Here is a 21,253-nt window from a genome sequence, read left to right as displayed (position 1 = left end):
ACGGCCTTTGGGGGCGGGCGGGGTGAGGTGGGGTGACACCAGTGTCACCCTTACACCCCGTGGTGATTGGTGCTGTACTTTACAGCACCAATCACCTCCGATCCCTGTGTCACCGGCGAAAGTTATTCGCCGGTGACACAGAAAACGCTGTAATTGGCTGTTCACACTGAACAGCCAATCACAGCGATCGCCGACGGGGGGGCGGCATCGCAGCCCCCCCTGGGCATGCAGGGACATGTCTGCTGTCAGGGACAGCAGACATGTTTAAACTGTCAGCGCGTCTATAGACGCGCTGACAGTTTAAAGCCATGACGTACATTTACGCCATGTGTCGGGAAGTACTTCCCGACCATGACGTAAATGTACGTCAAATGTCGGGAAGGGGTTAAAGGGAGCTGTCAGTCTTTTTAATTCTTTTATTTCCTCTTCTATTTTACTTAACTCACCCTTTCTTTCTTTAATGATAAGGGCCATGAGGTTAGAAGAACAATCAAACAGGATATCATCCCATTTTTTTTGAAAATTTTCATTAGGGGAACTGATACTGGCTATTTTTTCCACCTTTAGACCCTTTGGAATCACTTTAAGTGATATATATTTTTCCAAGGTAGCAATTTCCCAGCATAAGTTTGTTTCTTTTACTAGGATTTTTTCCAGTTTATTTAGGAGACCTTCAAGACTCTCGTCTATTACAATTACTTCCTTGGTTGGGTCATTAAAGGCGTTTATATAGGACGGACAAGTAGGCCTTTTAAAGTTAGAATGAGTGAACACCTCCGTAACATTCGTAAGGGATTGGAAACACATGCACTGCCGATGCACTTTAAAGTCCAACACCAATCCAACCCAGAATGTATTAAGAATTTTTATATCCTGAAAAAAATTGAGGGGAACAACAGAGGAGGTGATATGACAGCATTATTGGCGAAGAGTGAAATGACGTTAATTTTTAATTTACAAACCCTTACCCCTGGCGGTCTAAATAAGGATTTCGAATTAAAGTGGTTCATGTAGAAGGTTTTTAAGGTTTTTATCTGTCATTTTATCTTTTAATAGTATTTTAGACTTATTTATTTTCATCTTTTTATATGCACACAGTCACTTTTATGATATGATGTCCGTATATGCACTCTGTCACTTTAAGATACCATCCTTGTATATGCACTCTATCACTTTAAGAGAACTATCCGAAAAACGATTAGATGGTATCTAATTCTTTGCTTCTTTTATATTTCATATTAACATCGTGAGAAATAAACCAACTGGGCGTTAATAAACTAATGCCGCTATAATAAAGAAGTGGAACGCATGAATTACGTTGTTCCAGGAAGTCAAACAGAATGGAACGCAAACCGCGTCATCCAGAGCCAGCGGAACTACTAAAACGTCACTTCCGCCGACGCGAGTCAGCGATGGAAACAGAGATTTGCGTTCCAACTCAGGCGGAAATGAATGCCTGATACTTCCTGTCCAGTCTGCAATGCTATTAAGCACTCATAGACGTCAGCTGAACGGGAGAAAAAACCAGAGGAAAAAACGGACATTTTAATCCAGCGGGTCACATAGGAACTTAGTGGTCAGGTAATCTATGTCTGGAAATAGGTTTGCCCAAATAGGGGTATAAATATGTGCATGGATTCATTGCTCCACATGCCTTGAAAAAGAGACCATTGTGGTCTTGAAACGCGTTGGCCAGTGGAGCTAGAGGGGGACCTACACAGGACTACCATCGATAGAGGCTACAGGGACGCCTGATTTTACCAACTGCCTACTTTGTCTGCAACTTTTGTGGACAATTGGAATCGGTGAGAGTCTGCTGATTTGACCCCCCTCATATTGTTGTTTTAAAATTGTATTTGCAAATAAAAGCGGTATCACACCATACCAGCTTTTTTCCTTCTTTTTATGTATATCATTGAGTGTGGGATTTCGAGGAGATCTGACGGTGAATAAGCCGCTCCCCCCAAAAATCGATTAAGGTCTGCAGTAAAAAGTAGACCAAAATACACGGTACGAGGCTGCTTGTTATCCTGTATAAAAATCGTATATAATATATCAAAGCGATATCATACCATTCCAGTGTGTTGATTGTTTTACATGTGGAAGCGGAAGTGAATATCAGGGATCTGACGGCATATAGAACCGCTCCCCCAAAGCCTGTTTGGTCTGCGTAAAGTAGATCAAACCATATGGTACGAGTCTGATTTTTTCCCAAACAGAAAAAATTGATTATTTGTTATACTATGTATTTTGAATGATAATGCACTATTGTGGTATCATTTCTTTTGTGTTTTGGGTACTCACCTGTTGAAAGACACAATCAGGATCAGCGCTCAGGAATATTGTCGGTACCACCATTGTTTTGCCCATAATAAATATGTCTGCTTAAAATCAGTCACAGAAGGAGACTGGCACTCCAATGGTACCTGTAGCTCCTCCTACTAATAATTGCCCTGTGCCTTCCAGCATGGAGTTACACAATATACACGCTGGGAATGGTGGCACTCACATGACTTATCCTCAATATAAAAAGCAGGACACAGCGGTCTCTAATGGCAACAACATTTCAGTCTTTATTGACCTTCCTCATAGTAATGTGTAAAATCATATAGAGATAGATAGACAGATAGATAGATAGATAGATAAATAGATAGATAGATAGATAGATGTTTGGCAGCCGGGACCACAGAGATCACCAATTGGTGGCAGCAGCAATGACAGTTGAGCACACTTGGTACAACAGCAGAACAGAGATGGTTTGGGCAGATGCCCCAAACCACCCTGCTCTTGGTGTAATGATTCCTCAGCACTAACATGCCATTTCCCACTGAAGAATATCGGGACCATCACCAGGAAGAGGACGACATGAGCCCCCTGCCAGTGACCATCAGGCAGCTGCAGTGAGAGAAGAACTCCTCATGCTGGAAAGGGTCATGCGGTTCATCATTCCCCCTCTCCCCACCTTCAGCAGGCGCACCATTGCAGACGGAGAGGCACCAGAGTACTGCACCATCTGCATCTCGGACATTGAGGTAGGTACAGAAAGGGCTGTATCGCATTGTCATCACACCTTCCATGTTCCCTGTTTGACAGAATGGCTGCAGATCAGCAACACCTGCCCTCTGTGCCGCGCTCGAACCATCATCCTGGATTTCTCCCACCTCACCTGAAGGCTCCCAGCAGAAGATCAGTGGTCTAAAGCGGTGAGTAAGCCCCCTTTTTTTTTTTAAAGTTCAAAAGTTTTTACACTTTTACAGTGTTTTTTCCAATTTAATTTTTTGGGGTATTTTTCAAATGATTAATAAGCCTTGTCACTGATCCCTCCAGTTCCAACAATCATTGTTACACGTTTACAGTGTTTTTCTCATTTACTTTATTTTCTGTTTTGAAACTGGAGGGAATTGACGTGAACAAGCTGGGGATTAGGGCTACTGGCGACACTCCACAAAAAAAACGACATTGAGCAGCCACCTCATGGGTGTGTTGGAAGAGCTGCCAAGCTGCTAATTACTATGACAATGTTGCCAGTTACATCCAACTCATTTAAGGGCCAATTGAGACCCTTTCGTTTGGGGCCAATTGAGACCCTTTCGTTTGGGGCCAAATTTGGCCCCATCCCCAATGTTTGGGGTTTGTGCATGAGCATGTGTGATTATGTGCATGCACCTACCCAGGGAATTTGACATACGATATATGACATGTGTTCCCACCCAGTCCTGCTAATGCAGCATCTGTGACTCGCAGGCTCCGGTACGTTGTCCGCGGTACCACGCACCACATTGGACCTGCTGTCACATACATACGATATATCACATGTGATCCCACCCAGTCCTGCTAATGAAGCATCTGCCACTCGCAGGCTCCGGTACGTTGTCCGCGGTACCACGCATCGCATCGGACCTGCAGTCACATACATACGATATATCACACGTGATCCCACCCAAGCCTGCTAATGCAGAAGCTGTGACTCACAGGCTCCGGTGTGATGTCTGTAGTACCATGCAGGTTGCAACGGGTGGTGATAAACGGGGGTTTTTACCGCATTTTTACATTAGTACATCGCGCTGTGAGTATCCGGACTCACCCTCCAGTGCAGAGTAAGGGGGAGATTCTCTAAGCTAAAAATGTGGTAAAAACCCCGTTATCTGGGTTTTTACTGCATTTTGGGATGCTCTAAGCATCCCCCGCCGGGTTACCGCGGCGGGGGACATCGCCAGAAAAATCTGGCGATGCCCCATAGAAGCCTATGGGCTTCTACCGCAACCCACCGCACCCCGCGCCGCCCCACTGTCACCCCGCACGGACCCCCGCTACCCCGCATCAACCCCCCCTTACCTGTGTCCGGGCAGCACAGAGCTGTGCTGCCCAGACCTGTGACCTCCTCCTCCCTGCACTATGATCCTCTTCCGGGTGCAGGGAGGAGGAGAGCCTGGCGCGGGGAGGAGGAGAGCCCAGCAGCAGCACGGGTGTCGGGTAAGGGAGGGAGGGGAGAGCCGCCGGTTCCTCATGGGACCCGCTGACTCTCACCGCAAAGGACAGCTCTTAACGCAAGAGCTGTCCTTTGCCATAATTATCGCATATGTTAGTGCATATGCGATAATTATGAATGCGGTAGCCGGCGATAGGGGGCGGAGCTGGGGTGCGGATGTTAGAACATCCCCCCCTAAGCCTGGAGAGACACTTGAGAGGTAGTAAAACGTTTCTAACACCCTGATTCATGAAACCATGGGCCTAATGCTGTATTCTATTTGGAGCATGGGTCTAATGCCTGATTTTAGCCAATAAATCAGGCTTAGCATTCATCTTTTTAACAAGTGGCATGGCCTGACAGCTCTGATTGGCCACTCAACCACAAGCCCTGATTGGCTCTTGGCATGTGTGACACAAGGGCCATGAAATTATTTTATCCTATGCATAACCGGCACTCTACATGAAACATGGTATCTTCAAACTGCGTAAGTCAATTATTGAAACAGCCATAAGGCTGCCCCTGATATTTCTTTCCTTAGGCAGGATCCATAACATGGGAAACTGTACATCCAGTGCGTATCATGCTACATATGTTTTAGTCACCTGTATATGTCTTGTATGGGTTACCTCGGTATCCAGTCAATGGGTCAAAAGTTATTTGTTCGGCAGGCAAAAGCTCGACACATGAAAAAGTGGACATAAGTTTTTCATGATTTTTTTAACCTGCTTATTCTTTACGATCCAAGTGGGCATAGGAGGAGAATATAATAGTGTCTGAAGATTAAAGAGGGCAGCGAGCCATGCGAATGGATGCGGTACGCTTATACTGGGTCCCTGTTGGCAGATTTCGACATACACACCTGTTTACCTAGCACATTGTAACTTTTGCAGGGTATCCAAGATGGCTGCATCCCCTAGTACATCTATGGGTAGAAAGAATAGTACTTGGAACTGATTTTTATGTCAGGACTCAGCGTACCCAAAATGTCTACCTCAACTTGTACCTTTGATGGGTAGGTTATGTAACCTGTGAAATTTATTACTCAAAATGGCAGTGCCAACCCGACATCAAGTTCAAGAGGTACACTGTAGGCATTGTTTTTTGGTTTGTTTTCCTCTTGCTGTAATACCATACGCTATGTATTTGATGCTTGTAAGGTCTTACGGGAGAAAAGCACCATATAAATACAATTCTTATTATTGTAGTTACTCCTTTGTTTTAGATGTCATTTTTAAAATAACCACAAGATGGTGCTCTTTGCCAAAAGAAAACAAATCAAGACCTGACTGTAATGTCAATTTTTATACTTTGTACAAGCAAGACATATATAATAAAAATGCTAAATGCATCAGTTGTTTAGTATTCTGTTCACTTGCTCTAGTCATCGCTCTATTGATTGTTCAGTATATCAGATTTCTAGGATAAAATTATGAGCCTACCGGGATCAATACGTTCTATTAATGCTACAGTAAAATTGCCCCCCACATTCTCTTACACATAATATATATTACGGTACTGAAATATATGTAGAGGTTGCGATTTTATGAAATATTCTAGCTGTAGATGTTAATAAAATTAAAAAAAATATTGCAGTAATTGTCATGTGTAGCTCAGCTGTGATACTGGGGACACATCTTTTATAACAGTCATCAACCATCGGTCAACCATGCAGCTTCTTTTTTGGTCACACAGACGAATCCCCAAATTCAGTGGAATGGTTATGTTGTAAATAGTTGGCTGTGACTATTCTGATCATTATGCCAATCATTTTTGAGCCACAGTGGTAGATGTATGAAGCAGTAATAATGGAGGAGAAGTGATAAAGTGCCTGGTACTTTAACACCGGCCAATCAGCTCCTGTCTATTTAGTTACAGGCTGGATTTAAAAAGGGACAGTTAGGAGCTTATTGGCCGTTGATAAAGTACCAGGCACTTTATCACTTCTCCTCCCTTATCACTGCATCATACAGCTACCCCACAGTCACTACTTCACCAAACATTATCAGAGTTAATATTGGTACATATATGGCCACCAGGGACGTGCAGTTAGGGGACACATTTTCTGTCATAAGTATATGCTTTATATTATTTTAATGATTTTTAATCAATTGTTTTGTTGTTTTGGAGGCACCAAGAGTGGTGCCTCCCACTGTCCGTGATGAAGGACCTGAAACAGGGGGCGGAGAGGGGCCGGTCAGAGGGCAGGGCTGAACACCGGGCTGCAAAAGCCCATTAAAAAAACTATACAAGAAAAAATTGCAGACACTCACCGGACTTGCTTGTAGCTATTTAATAACACATCACCTTTACGTGCATAACAGTGGGTACAGGTCGACGTTTCGGTCCCATGCTGGACCTTTCTCAAGACCCCCTTCCTGCTTTCTCCAGCGTGTAACTACCCCTGCCCCATGTGGACCTTAAATAGCAGTAGGTGGTGGCCAACCACTCCCCTTCGTTAATTGCAGGAAGTGATGTGATTCTAAATAATCCTCATAAAATACATAATACACAGCGATAACACATACTATATTACTATTGCACATAGCCCATAACATACCTTACTCTTAATATCACCTTGATCGCCCAAATCTACATCATGATCGTCTTAAACCAACTTAATTCCATTTCAGAGTGTGACACGCACTCGCGTGTAGCGTGCGCTCCACCACCCGGACTTCCGGGCGGAAGTACATCACTGTGTACTGGCCGTCCAGTTTCTCAGCCAGATGCATAGCGTGACACGCATCCCTTAGCGGCGTGCGTTCCATCTCCCGGACTTCCGGGCGGAAGTACACCATCATCCACTGCCCACCTGATCTCAGCCAGACGCAGGGGACGTGGACCGCACGGCCATCGCGTTATCATACGGCGATATTAACTGTCAACATTCTCAGAACCACATGACCCGCATGTTCAAATGCGGTTCACACCAAAATTAGAGGCGGGCAAATCATTAGTCACTGGAACGCACGGCCATTGTACATTGCGTTCCATATACCTCTTTATGTGTATAGTATTCATATGTGTATTATCGAATACATTAAAAGAACCTCGCACCCATAGGTCAAATATCTATTGGCCACCACTGTATGCACATCAGTGTCCACATATTGAGGCACCCCAAATTAATACATACACATATATACAAAACCTATATACAAAAATTACCAAAAATTATATACACAATCCCAGACGCAATAGGACCATATTATTAGTTAAGATGTTAGTATTCATTATAAAGCACATACAAGAGAAAAAATTGCTTTAAAAAAGAGAAAAAGGAAAAAAAGGGAAAAAATAAGAACTTTTATACTTTTGGAGGAAATATGCAAGAGTCCTCTCGATTTTATAGAAAGTCCTTTCAATTTCATAAAAAGACACTCATTGGATTAACTTCGTTCAACCCTCTTGGGGCTATTGTATCCAACTTCATGATCCATTTGGCCTCCTTTCTCAACAAAAGCAGTCCACGATCTCCCCCTCTCTCCAGGGGGGGTACCCAGTCGATTATCATGCAGGTCATTGCTGACACTTGATGTTTCAGTTTAAGAAAGTGGAGCGCCACAGGCTTGTCAGTTGTCAATGTCGCGTAAGCAAGGCGAATAGAGGAACGGTGCTGATTCATACATTCCCTAAATGTTCGTATTGTCTTGCCCACGTATGTGAGGCCGCATGGGCACTTTAGTATGTAAACAACGTGGTCCATGGTGCAGACCAGATGATGTCGGATTTGTATCTTCAGCCCAGATTGGGGGTGGCAGAAGCTGCTGCCCGTAATCATAGCCCTACATGTGGTGCATTGTAGGCAACGGAAGCAGCCCATCTTCTTTTTCAGCCAACCTTCCCCTCCACGGGTATGGCGCATGTCAGGCCGCATCAGGATGTCTTTAAGATTTTGTCCTCTCTTAGCCCCTATTAATGGAGGAGCTTCAGCTACCCCTCTGAAGGCAGGGTCAGACGTCAAAATTGGCCAGTGTTTCTTAATGGCTCTGGTGACCTTATTGTACCCACTGTCGCACTTCATAACCAGCGTCAAACGATCATTCGATGTTCTCGTTCTCCTGGTGACATCTGGATTTAGGTGAATCTTTCTTGCTTTAGCCAGACAGCGGTCAATATCACCAACTTTGTAACCCCTTTCCTTAAAGCGGTCCCTGCATTCCATCAGTTGTATTTCCGCTTGGGCTGGTTCTGAATTATTTCTTAGAACCCTGAGGAACTGGGAAACTGGCAAATTTGATTTCAGTCTCTCCGGATGGTGACTGCTGGCCCATAACATGGCATTCCTATCCGTGGGTTTTCTGTAAAGGGTATATTCCAAATGTGAGTGTCTGTTGATGATTGTAACGTCCAGAAAGTCCACCGAATGTGGGTCCACATTTGCCGTAAACCTCACCGGACTGTTTAATGCATTTAGTTCCTCAACCATCATATGAAAGGACTCCTGTGTCCCCCTCCAAATTAAAAATAAATCGTCGATAAATCTCTTGTAGTGTATTATATTAGCTGAATACCTCTGCAAAATGTGGACTTCTTCGTATTCAGCCATATACAAATTGGCGAACCCTGGCGCCAGGTTCGACCCCATTGCCGTACCGGATGTCTGCATAAAATGCTCACCCTGGTATTGGAAATGGTTAAGCGTCAAAACCTTGTTAATCAGTTCACAGATAAACTCAATTGGGGGTCCATCATATGGGCCTTTGAGTAAGGCTCGTCGTACTGCCTGTATACCGGCATCATGAGGTATTATGGTATACAAGGATGCCACATCTAAGGTGGCAAGTATACATTCATCGGACAGCCCCACAACGTCTCGTAATCCCCCCAGGAAGTCGCCAGTATCTCGGATGTAACTCGCTACCTCGCGCACACACGGTTGCAGATAGTAATCCACTAACTGCGCCAGTGGTTGCAGGATTTAAAAAAACTAGAGATGAGCGGCGGGCACTTTTTCAGATTTTGGTTTTGGATCTGGATCTCCCTTCGTGTTTTGGATCTGGATTGGTTTTGGCAAAACCACCCTTGCGGGTTTGGTTTTGGATCTGGATTTTTTTGGAAAAATGCTAACAATTGCTAAAATAACAGAATTTGGGCCTGTTTTTGCCCCTAAAGTGTTATTAAGCTCAATAACATTAGTTTTCACTCATTTCTAGTAAATTTTGATCACTTCACAGCTCACAAAATTGTTTTCATTTACTGTAGTTGGCCCAATTTCCCCTGTATGAGTTTCCTGTGCAGAGACTGACTTCTAACCTGCGGCAAGTGTTTATCTGTTCTGATCAGTTTAAAATCTAATAAGACCCCTATCTGTCGTGATCAGGTTGATGAACTCTGGAAACATTACCAGTTGCCTCCTTATCCATCACCTAATGGGTGGAGGGTAGGGGGGTAATTGGTGGCAGATAACCGAGTTCCTCCACCTCTCTAGGACCACTGGTTTGGAGATCCCTATCTAGTCTACCCTTATAGACTACTATCTAGGTTGTGAGGTCTATCAGTCTGCGACATCTGTCACCCAATTTACCGCTAAGGGTTAATTCGTTTGATATGACTGGCTAGGCGTGTGTTCCCTTACCTCCCTCACCACTTCACAACTTCACGTGTGTCCCTCCAGAAGCCGCACACTCGGTCTAATTGGATGACCATCCCCAGCTGTTTGGACTTCCTCTCCCCACCATTCATCCATTATATCCCCAAAAAATATTTATTGCTCCAAAGAGCCAAAAAAAGACGAAAAAAGAGCAAGAAAAGATTTGCTGGGGCTCTCCCACCCAGCCATCCATCCGGGACATCCCATCCAAAAAAGAAGTACGATAGGAATGGATGAGACCATGGATGTCCATGAGGACATATTTTCATCCAAAATGGATGATGTGGAGAGAGAAATCATCCATCTCCCCACCATTCATCTATTAAAGATTTAAAATTTATGACGCTACAAAGAGCCAACAAATGACGCAGAAAGAGGTGCAAGTAAAATAAATGCTGGGGCCCTGCCACCCAGCCATCCATCCGGGACATTCCATCCAAAAAAGAAGTACGATAGGAATGGATGGGACCATGGATGTCCATGAGGATTGCAGGCCCTTGGATTTAACAGAGAAAGGGGAGCAGGACGGTGACGCTGGGCAGGCTGCTACATGTTTGTTCACAGTTTCTTTTGACAAAAACTTCTGATGGATGCGCTGCAAATGACGTAACAGTGAGGAGGTCCCAAGGAGCTGCACGTCCTTACCTCTACTTACAATAGCTTTACAAACGCTACACACGGCTTGACAGTTGTTGTCCGGATTTGGGTAGAAATAATTCCATACATACGAGGTGGATTTTTTGGTCTTTTGCCCTGGTATGACAATGGGCTTTTCCATACCCCGGACAACAACTGTCTCCGTCGGTGCCTTAAAACAAACAACATCATCCTCAACATCGTCATCATCCGCATCCCTCTGTGTGCCAGCTTCACCAACAGAATCCACATCCTCATCCAATTCCTCAGAAGCATCCTCAATAACCAGGTCAGCATCTTGACTGTGGATGCTCTTGCACACACTTGCAGAGGGCACGCAAATGGTGGAATGAACCTCCTCTTCATGAACAGTATTTGAAAGGTCCGGCTCACATATGGCATCCGCGGACACACTTAGACTCTCCTCTGGGATTTGTGACACTTGTGAACTCGCCTTTGTCTTAAAAACTTTCATTCTTTTTTTTTGTAGTAGCAGAAGGGCTACCATCAGTCAGAAACAAAGGCCAAGGCCGTAGCCTTTCCTTCCCACTGCGTGTGGTGAACGGCATATTGCCAATTTTATTTTTTTCCGTACATGACTTAATTTTTTTTTATGGACATTGTAAAATGAGATTTCTGCTTTGCTTTTACATGGCCTCTAGGCCTTTGACCATCGGCCTTGCCATCATGAATCTGACTGGTGGTAGCAGCTTCAGTACTTCTATCAGGTTGCTGATCTCCCACTATTTCCTCCTCCATCATCCTCCAAAAATTTGTTTTTATTTTAATACTTTTATTTATTTTTCTTATTTTTCACACTGGACACAGCCTGTGACACTGGACACTGCCCCTGGTCACTGGACACTGCCCCTGGACACAGCCCGTTACACTGGACACTGGATATATGCCATCACACTGGACACTGGATATAGTCCGTCACACTGGACACTAGATATATATACCGTCACACTGGACACTGGATATATGTTGTCACACTGGACACTGGATATATGTCGTCCCACTGGACACTAGAAATATTTCGTCACACTGGACACTGGATATAAGTCGTCACACTGGACACAGGATATATGTCGTCACACTGGACAATGGATATATGTCACGCTGGACACAGGATATATGCCGTCACACAATGGTTACATGTCACACTGGACACTGGATATATGTAGTCACACTGGACAATGGATATATGTCACACTGGACACTGGATATATGTCGTCACACTGGACACAGGATATATGTCGTCACACTGGACACAGGATATGTCACACTGGACACTGGATATATGTAGTCACACTGGACACAGGCTATATGTCGTCACACTGGACAATGGACATATGTCACGCTGGACACAGGATATATGCCGTCACACAATGGTTAGATATAACACTGGACACTGGATATATGTAGTCACACTGGACACAGGATAAATGTCGTCACACTGGACAATGGATATACAGTATGTCACGCTGGACACAGGATATATGCCGTCACACAATGGTTACATGTCACACTGGACACTGGATATATTTAGGCACACTGGACAATGGATATATGTCACACTGGACACTGGATATATGTCGTCACACTGGACACAGGATATATGTCACACTGGACACTGGATATATGTTGTCACACTGGACACAGGATATATGTCGTCACACTGGACACAGGATATGTCACACTGGACACTGGATATGTCGTCACACTGGACACAGGCTATATGTCGTCACACTGGAAAATGGATATATGTCACACTGGACACTGGATATATGCAGGGCTGCCAAGAGAAATCATGGGCCCCGGTACACCAACTTCCAGGGCCCCCATGGGGGTGTGGGACCACGGCATATTAAAACATACAGATCTTTCTTACTATACAAGAGGCCTTTGCCTTTATATTATACAATATATATATATATATATATATATATATATATATATATTCTATAAAGTCCACTATTATGCCAGCACTTTACAGGGTAATGGAATTGGTGTAATCCAAAAATCTGTACAGATAATCCAATGAAAGAGTCACACAAGCAATTATGCAGGAATTACTGTTATGAGCGGCTAGCTAATCATGATGTAGCTGGTTACTGCCGTCTGGTGGAATGCGGAGGGGGAGCAGTGGAACACACGTGTGTGTGCCCTGACTTCCTACTCTGCGTGATACCAGAAGTACGGTGCCGAGCACTTCCGGTAGGATGGACCTAGGCGTCCAGAGGGGATGGAGAGATGGGACTACATTGGGGGTATTTATATGGGTAAGTGAATGTCTTTTCATGTGTATATTTATGCTGTGTCACCCTGAGGACAAGGGAGACCCTGAAAGCACTAGGTAGGCGCTAAAACAGTAATTCCTGCATAATAGCTTGTGTGCCCCCTTCATTATATTTATATATATATATATATATATATATATCTAAACTTTACAGAAAAAGCGTCACTCCAGGACTTGTGCATATAGGTAAATTTATTGTGGTGTCAACGGCGTTTCGGGCCTCATCAGGACCTACATTGTGAGTGTGTACAAACATAAAATATATACTCACACAACCATGGAACTCCGGCGTCCCCCCGTCCGTTCCCTCCCCCGGCACCTCCGTCTCTCAACAGGACTTCCGGTGGAGATGACGTCATGCCAGTCTTAGAAGCCAGACAGGGACGCCGCAAGCACTGGCAAAACAACATATAGAGACATTTGTGAATATACATGTACAAAACGTGTAAAAAAAACCACTATCGTGCTTAGTGCTATCGCTCAATACAAAACTTCTGTTTCGTAGTTTTGTATTGATGCTGGGAAGTGCAACATTATTGGATGGGGGGTGGTTGGCTAGATGTTGGGCACTGGGCTGGGTCTGCGGGTTGGTTGGGTAGATGGGGGTGCACTGGGCTGGGGGATGGTTGGGTAGATGGGTGGTACACTGAGCTGGGGTTGGTTCGGTAGATGGGCGGGCACTGGGCTTGGACAGGGGATGGCAGCACTGATTCTGGGATTGCTTGTCTACCCATGCGTATTGCAGCACCTCAGCTCTGGCTGCTGCTACTTAAAGCTCCCAATCAGTGTGACTCATGATGAGGGCTACTGCCAGGGGGAGAGGCAGGGGTGCCACCGAGTTGTACCCCCTGCTGGGTCTCAGGATACGATCAGTGCTGGGACTGGCACTTGCTGTGGGAGCTGCTAAGCTACACCCTAGCACAGCCAGAACAAGTATAGTATAATGTGTACATATAAGACGCTGTGTGTGATGCGCTCACTGATGCTGGGAAACTAGTAACATAGTCAGGGGCTGGCTTACACTTTTAAGCCTGGGGGGGGCAAATATAATCAAGTGGCCCTGCTTTTTCTACCAGCCCTCCTTCTAAAAACCCTGTAGTATCATTGTGTAGTATCTTTAGAATGTAAGCTCTAATGAGCAGGGCCCTCTCTCGTTCATGTGCTTTTCTTAGAATATATCTCTGCCACTGTTATAATTGCATCAGTGTCTTTTTAATTTACCATGTACCTGTCCTAATTTGCATGTGTACTGTAAATCACAAGCTTTCTTGTATTGTTCTTTGCTCATCTATGTATTGTCAGGTGCTGCAGAACCCTTGTGGCGCCATATAAATAAACGATAATAATAATTGTGCTCTACCTGCGTATATTCTTGACTGCCCACTCTATAGCTGTCTCTCAGAATGATATCCCAATACCAACAGTGGCATCCCAACTCTCCTGTTGGATCCTGGGGTGTATATTAACTCTATGCCCAGACCTCCCCTACAGCATAAAGCTGTGTACACACGGGGCAATATGATCGCTGGCAATGTATTGGTCAGAAATCATATTGCTCAGTGTCCCGTTTTCATCAGCGACCAGAGTTGGTTGCTGATGAAAATGACACACTGCCGGGAGAAGAGGCAGGGGAAGTCGCTAGTTGGAGGAGCATTCTCCTCCGACCAGCGACAATTAGGGGGCTGAAAACGGGAGCGAGGACACTCTAAATGCTGGCAATATGGTCGCACAGCAACCATATTGCCAGTGGTTTTTGCATGTGTGTACCGTGTGCACCTTTAACTCTACCCCTCCCCTCCCATCTAATCCATAAACCTGACCCCAGTATACAAACTAGGTAAAACGAGAGTCACTGGCTAGCACCACCTACTCGCCTCATCTATCACATTGAGACAGCAGGGCAAAAATCATTCGATGGTCGCCGACCATTGAATGATTTCTCGAGCTCTCGCAGATCTGTCAGTCTCTGCTGACTTAGATCTAAGGGGAAAAGAGCAGGAAGCTGACATCCGGCACCTGCATCACCGGCGCATTTCCATTTGAACAGGCCACGATTTCATGGGAACGCCCATCAAATACTGGGCAATCCCATGGGCTCAATCCATGTCTGCTGTCCACACTGCTGCATGCCACGCCTGCACGTATTAAGCAGCTGCGCATGCGCAGAAAAGTTTATGCGCATACGCAGTTGCCCAGCATTGCTCCCATGTGCGAACACAGCAGTTAGAATGAGGGCCTATATGTACACTGTGGCATATACTGTATTTGTGTCCAATCTGAAAGGGAGCGTGACGGGCTACGTAAGTATACTTACCCTGTCCCCCTTATTTTAACCCTATCCCCAAGTGCCTAACCCCTCATTTTTAGCGCCTAACATCCCCCTTCATGCAGCCTTATCTTTACCATACCCCCTCAACTCTAACCATAACCATGTGCCCACAACTTGGGATTCCAAACCAAGTTTTTGACTACAGCCCCACACAGCACTATAGCACATTACAGTGTACACCGCATAACCAGCCCTTTACCCCATATTACCCCCAGTACACACAACACAATTTAACATTACATTATACACAGACCCCCACCTTTCTCATATTACACCCAGTACATTATACACAGCCCCCTCCCTAATATTACACCCAGTACACTATAAACATCCCCCCTTTTCCAAATTAGACACAGGACATTATACACAGCCCCCTCCCCATATTACACCCAGAACATGATACACAGCCCCCTCCCCCAAATTACACCCCATACATTATACACAGCCCCCCTCCCCCATAGTACAATACATTATGCACAGCCCCCCTCCCCCATAGTACAATACATTATACACAGCCCCCCTCCCCCATAGTACAATACATTATGCACAGCCCCCCTCCCCCATAGAACAATACATTATACACAGCCCCCCTCCCCATAGTACAATACATTATGCACAGCCCCCCTCCCCCATAGAACAATACATTATACACAGCCCCCCTCCCCATAGTACAATACATTATACACAGCCCCCCTCCCCATAGTACAATACATTATGCACAGCCCCCCTCCCCCATAGTACAATACATTATGCACAGCCCCCCTCCCCCATAGTACAATACATTATGCACAGCCCCCCTTCCCCATATTATACCCAAGACATTACACACAGTGCCTCCCTCAATATTACACCCAATGCACACTCACCCACTTGGCTTTCTTGTAGTGTCCTCTTGTGAGGTGAAGAGCAGGGAACATTGTGGTGGGGGAGGCAGGCAGCGTAGAGCAGGCAGAGGAGCTGGACCAGGAAGAGCAGGGCTGATGATACATGGCATGCAGCAGCAGCACAGTGTGGTGGGCGGGGCCAGCCTCCGGGAAGCCAGAAGTACCACATGACATCCCCTGCAGCTGAGCCAGCCTCCTCCTCTCTACTTATACAGTAGGTGACCAGCTCTCCCCGGGACTGGTGAGAGCTGCCGCCCGAGGACACCCCCCCCTCCTCCCCCCCACCCCCGCCCGTGGGGGCACCCGCCCGCACCCCCACTACAGCGCTGCAAAAAAAAAAAAAAAATGTAAAGTGTGTGTCTGTGTGTGTCTCCGGACCCGGGCCCCCCTGATAGGCCCGGGCCCAGGTAAAATGTACCCGCCCCCCCTGCCTCTCGGCGGCCCTGGATATATGTCGTCACACTGGACAGTGGATGTATGTCACGCTGGACACAGGATATATGTCGTAACACTGGACAATGGATATATGTCACGCTGGACACTGTATATATAACGTCACACAATGGTTAGATGTCACACTGGACACTGGATATATGTCGTCACACTGGACACAGGATATATGTCGTCACACTGGACAATGGATATATCTGTCACACTGGACACTGGATAGATGTCCTCACACTGGACACAGGATATATGTCGTCACACTGGACACAGGATATATGTCGTCACACTGGACACAGGATATATCTCGTAACTCGTGACACTGGACAATGGATATAGGCCGTCACACTGGACACAGCCCCTTGTATTACTGCAGCCCCTGTACACAGTGCACTACTCAGCAGCACTGCAGCCCCTGCGTGTGAGCACTGCAGCACTGAGTTAGTTAAATCACACAACACAGGGCTCAGGGCTAAATAAATCTCAACACAGGCCTTAGGGCTAAATAAATCACAACAGGGCACGGGCCACAGGACAGCCCCTGGACAGTGGACACTGCAGCCCCTGCGTGTAAGCACTGCAGCACCTAGTTAGTTAAATCACACTACAGGGCTCAGGCCTATAAACAGTCACTGACACTCACTCAATACATGTCTACAACACAGTGCACGGAGCACAGGGCAGTGAGGGCACAGGGCAGGTGACAGAGCACAGCACAGCATGGCACGGAGCACAGCACAGGGCACATGAAGCTTCCCAACCACCCTCTTCCCTCTCCAATATTGGAGTGAAGATGGCGGGGCGTGCGTGCGTCTTTTATAAGACCCCGCTCCCGCGAGAATCCGACAGCGCAATGATGACGTTTTGTCTCGTTTTCGGTCCGGAATTAAGGCGGGAACTCCCAAGCCGCTTCGGATCCTGACCCGGATCCCGAGATTAGGATCTGTCGGATCTCGGGGGTCCGGACCCGCTCATCTCTAAAAAAAAACATGTGGACGCGGCACCTAGAGCAGTGCTTAAGTGACAAGGATGTGCTTTCTGCTGTGATTGGGCATCAGGACCCCAGGGCTCTGATCAGCTTCAGTGCAGCTGCTCTCGCTGCCTCTCATAGCTGCCGCCCTCCCGTCTGTCAGTGTATCCAGTGTGCATGGTGAGTATATGTTTTTTTTTTAATTGGGGGGCGGATGTTGGTTGGGGGGGGGAATATTATGTGTGTGTGTGTGTGTGGGGGGGGGATTGGCGGTGGCTACCGGTGTGGTGGTGTCTGTGTACAGTGCCTCACTGTACACAGCCACCACCGCACGTCACTGGTGGCAACCTTAACAGATGGCTTCTAACAAGATATTTTGCTCTTCTCCAGTTTCTGTTCTGATTTCCTTTGTAACTACACGGGGATACAGTTATGTAATGCTGGAATGGACTGGGGCTGGTGAAGTAAGTGGGTTCTTGTGTTCTTGTTTAGGGATCAGATAGCTTTGCAATGGTATAACAACCTGGCCCAAGATGCCTAAAGACAAATAATCTCAAAATGCAAGGAGCAATATAGGATACCTACCACAAATGCTACATTTAACATTGGGTATAATGATTTTCAAGGATGTATTCTCCATACACAGCCAGAAGGGTCTTTGTGACACTGGAGTCACAGGATATGACATGTACATTTACCACAATGAACAGGGAAACTCTGAAAAATGACAATTGGGGTGATCCCACAGATGCTCAATTGGGTTCAAGTCCAGGGGATTAGGGGACCAGAGAAGAACTTGAAAGTCTTGGCGGTACTTGTGTAATATCTGGGCGCCCGATTTTTTCATTGCATCGCATCGCATGCAATATAGTGGCATACAATTCATGCGATGCGATTTTTCATTGTAAAGACCCAATTTTTAATTGTATAGTCACCCATGGGTGATTTCATACCCCCACTATCCAACTACGCATGGAGTTGATTTTATATAGCGTGGCGAGAGCAGCGAGCCACCGAGCCCGAAGCGTGGCGCGCGCAGCGAGCCCCGCGAGGGGACGCAGAATACATATAAAGTAATCCGCGTCCCCTCATCACACTTCGGGCACTATATAAAATCAACTCCATGCGTAGTTGTATAGTGGGGGTATGAAATCACCCATGGGCGACTATACAATTAAAAATCTGGTCTTTACAATGAGAAATCGCATGTCTTAAGTAGTGGCATGCAATGATAAAATCGGGCGCCCAGATAATACACAAGTACCGTCTTGGCTATGCTCGTCCAACCACTGTCGGACATTTGTAGTCGTGTAACAGGGCACATTGGGGGTAATTCACACCTGCTCACGAGGCTGCATATATTTGCTGCCTAGTGTGCAGGTAAACGCAGCCCCGCTGAAAGCACGCCCACCCTGCTGCCTGAATCCACGTGCTATGATGCAAGCGTACACATCTGCTCGCATGCGCCCGCACTGAGGAAAAATATTTGATGTGAGTAACCATCCAATGATTTTTCCTCTGTTCATAAGGGAAAGTAAGCCAATACTTCTCTAATGGTCGCTTCCCGACGAATTCGGGGTGGCCACTGACTTCATGTGACTGGCCGCCCCAAGCAATCAGGCCCACGCTGTTTTTTTGTGGGCATGCCCATGAAACGTTGGGCATACCCCAGCGACCAGCCCCCTTCCTGTCATGCAATTTTCATACGTCCCAAACAGGTCTAATTCAGCTGCATTGTCTTGCTGGAATACCCCATCCACCCAAGGATGCGTGAGCTCAGAGACTCTCACGAAAACATTCCCCAGACCATAACGCCGCCCCATTAGCTTGTGTTCTTTCCGCCTCGTCTCATCTGTCACGCCAACGTCCATTCGTCTGATAAAGCAGAAAACATGACTCTACTGAGAAAGCAACCCAATCAGTGGAGGTCCAATTCAGATAGTGCCGTGCAAATTGAAGCCTCTTCCGCTGATCCATCTACGCCAGGCATGTCCAAACTGTGGCCCCCCAGCTGTTGCGAAACTACACATCCCAGCATGCTTTGCAATAGTTTTAGCATCTCCTAATAGCAATACTGTGGCAAGGCATGATGGGACTTGTAGTTTCACAACAGCTGGAGGGCCATTGTTTGGACATGCCTGATCTACGCTATCGTAGTGAACATCTGTTTGCTTCGGAGAATTATACACAGCAAGGTTCGTTTTACTCCCCCCTTCTCAGTTTCACTGTATGTATGGTATGGTAGTATTTTGGTCAGCCCTGAGCACTATTGTAGCCGACGTTCACCTCTCACATCAGTGGCACATGGTGATCTGTAGTTTCCACATTGGTTATTTGCAATAGTGCCATTTTTCACCACAGCAGCACACAAACAGCTCACAACTTGCACTGCTTCAGAAGTGCTGCTACCGTTGGTCTGAAAGTCGACCATCATCACTTTTTGCAACTTTGATAAATTGCCCCTTTACTGTTACTGTTATTTTTTTGTATTCCCTATACTATCAATACCAAAATGTCAGCTCCCCATCCATTTCCTCCCCAGCATGCACGCTTATGTAAGGTTGCTCAGAGCTACCGAACAGCTACCTTACAGCTACCTTACATATGTGTGCACCTTCCACATCTTTCGATGGTTGGCAACCATCAAAAGATGTGGGAGGTTCCCCCTGCCCTACGAATGGATGTTACTGTGCAACCAGAATAACCCCCTTCATGTATCAATATTAGCTTTCTCACAGACACTGCTTTGAAATGGAGTTTAAAGTTGCTGGAGAGTGTAACGCTGATACATGAGTTGCCTTGAGTTTTCAGATGAGCTGTATACTTTGTCACTGTTGATATTTCATCTTCTTTATTCACAAGGTTGGTGTCAGACGCAAAACAGTTTTAGAAAATTGGCAAAGACTTACTGAAGAAAACACGTTACAGGGTTCAGAATTCAAGAGGCACATTTTTTAGCAGGAACCCCCCCCCCCCCCCCCCCGACACACACACAAAAAACAAGTGGCTAAATATTGTAGTAACAGGAGTGCCATGTTTTTTTTTGTGGGGTTTACACAAAAAAGTACAACTGTGTTCACTTAGTTAAAATTTGTCCTGTGCATGCTTATTAAAAGAAGTACTCCTACTGTACTCTGTATGCAGGTGAGGCATGCGCCTAGCTGCGGCACTTACTGGGGGGTGATGAGGTCAGGTGATACTTATTTCTTGTCATTACGACTTATTGTTTTTGAATACATTCACAGTAGTGGGTGGGCTCGGGGATGTTCGGGGGACTACCGCTGGCACATGGTCAATGCAGCGAATGATGATGGGGGCAGCAGGGGAGCGACAGGAGGTGGGGAGAGACAGGAGGGGTGGGGTGCAACCACAGGGGGGGGGGTGTGTGTGCCCCGAGAGGTGATGTGCCAGTGGTGCACAGCTGCAGGCACCACTGGCGCACACGTGCATATTGGTAGTATGCCCAAAAATATTCCCAGGACAGACCTCAATGGGGCCACTCCTGTGCTCTGTGCGATGGCAATACTTGCACACACCTAGCTCAGCCAGTGGCAGAACGAGAGGTGGTGCTGCGGCGCACTCCAAAATAGGTACAAATTTAAATGCATTTGTTTGCAGACCAGA

General features: G+C 46.1%; 1 protein-coding gene across 2 annotated transcripts in view; it reads right to left on the bottom strand.

The window, feature by feature from the left end:
* The window catches only part of ATRIP (ATR interacting protein), a 131,676-nt gene extending 115,336 nt beyond the window's left edge, over positions 1-16,340 (bottom strand). For both annotated transcript variants that reach the window (XM_083156321.1, XM_083156322.1), the window contains exon 1: positions 16,198-16,340. In XM_083156321.1, coding sequence (XP_083012447.1) covers positions 16,198-16,325 — 128 coding nt within the window. In that variant the 5' untranslated portion in view covers positions 16,326-16,340. The remainder of the gene's footprint in view (positions 1-16,197) is intronic.
* Between the last annotated feature and the right edge of the window lie 4,913 nt (positions 16,341-21,253).

This window comes from Crinia signifera, chromosome 8 (genome assembly GCF_055691185.1).
Source record: "Crinia signifera chromosome 8, ASM5569118v1, whole genome shotgun sequence".
Lineage (NCBI taxonomy): Eukaryota > Metazoa > Chordata > Amphibia > Anura > Myobatrachidae > Crinia > Crinia signifera.
This window is presented reverse-complemented; position numbering and strand designations above follow the sequence as displayed.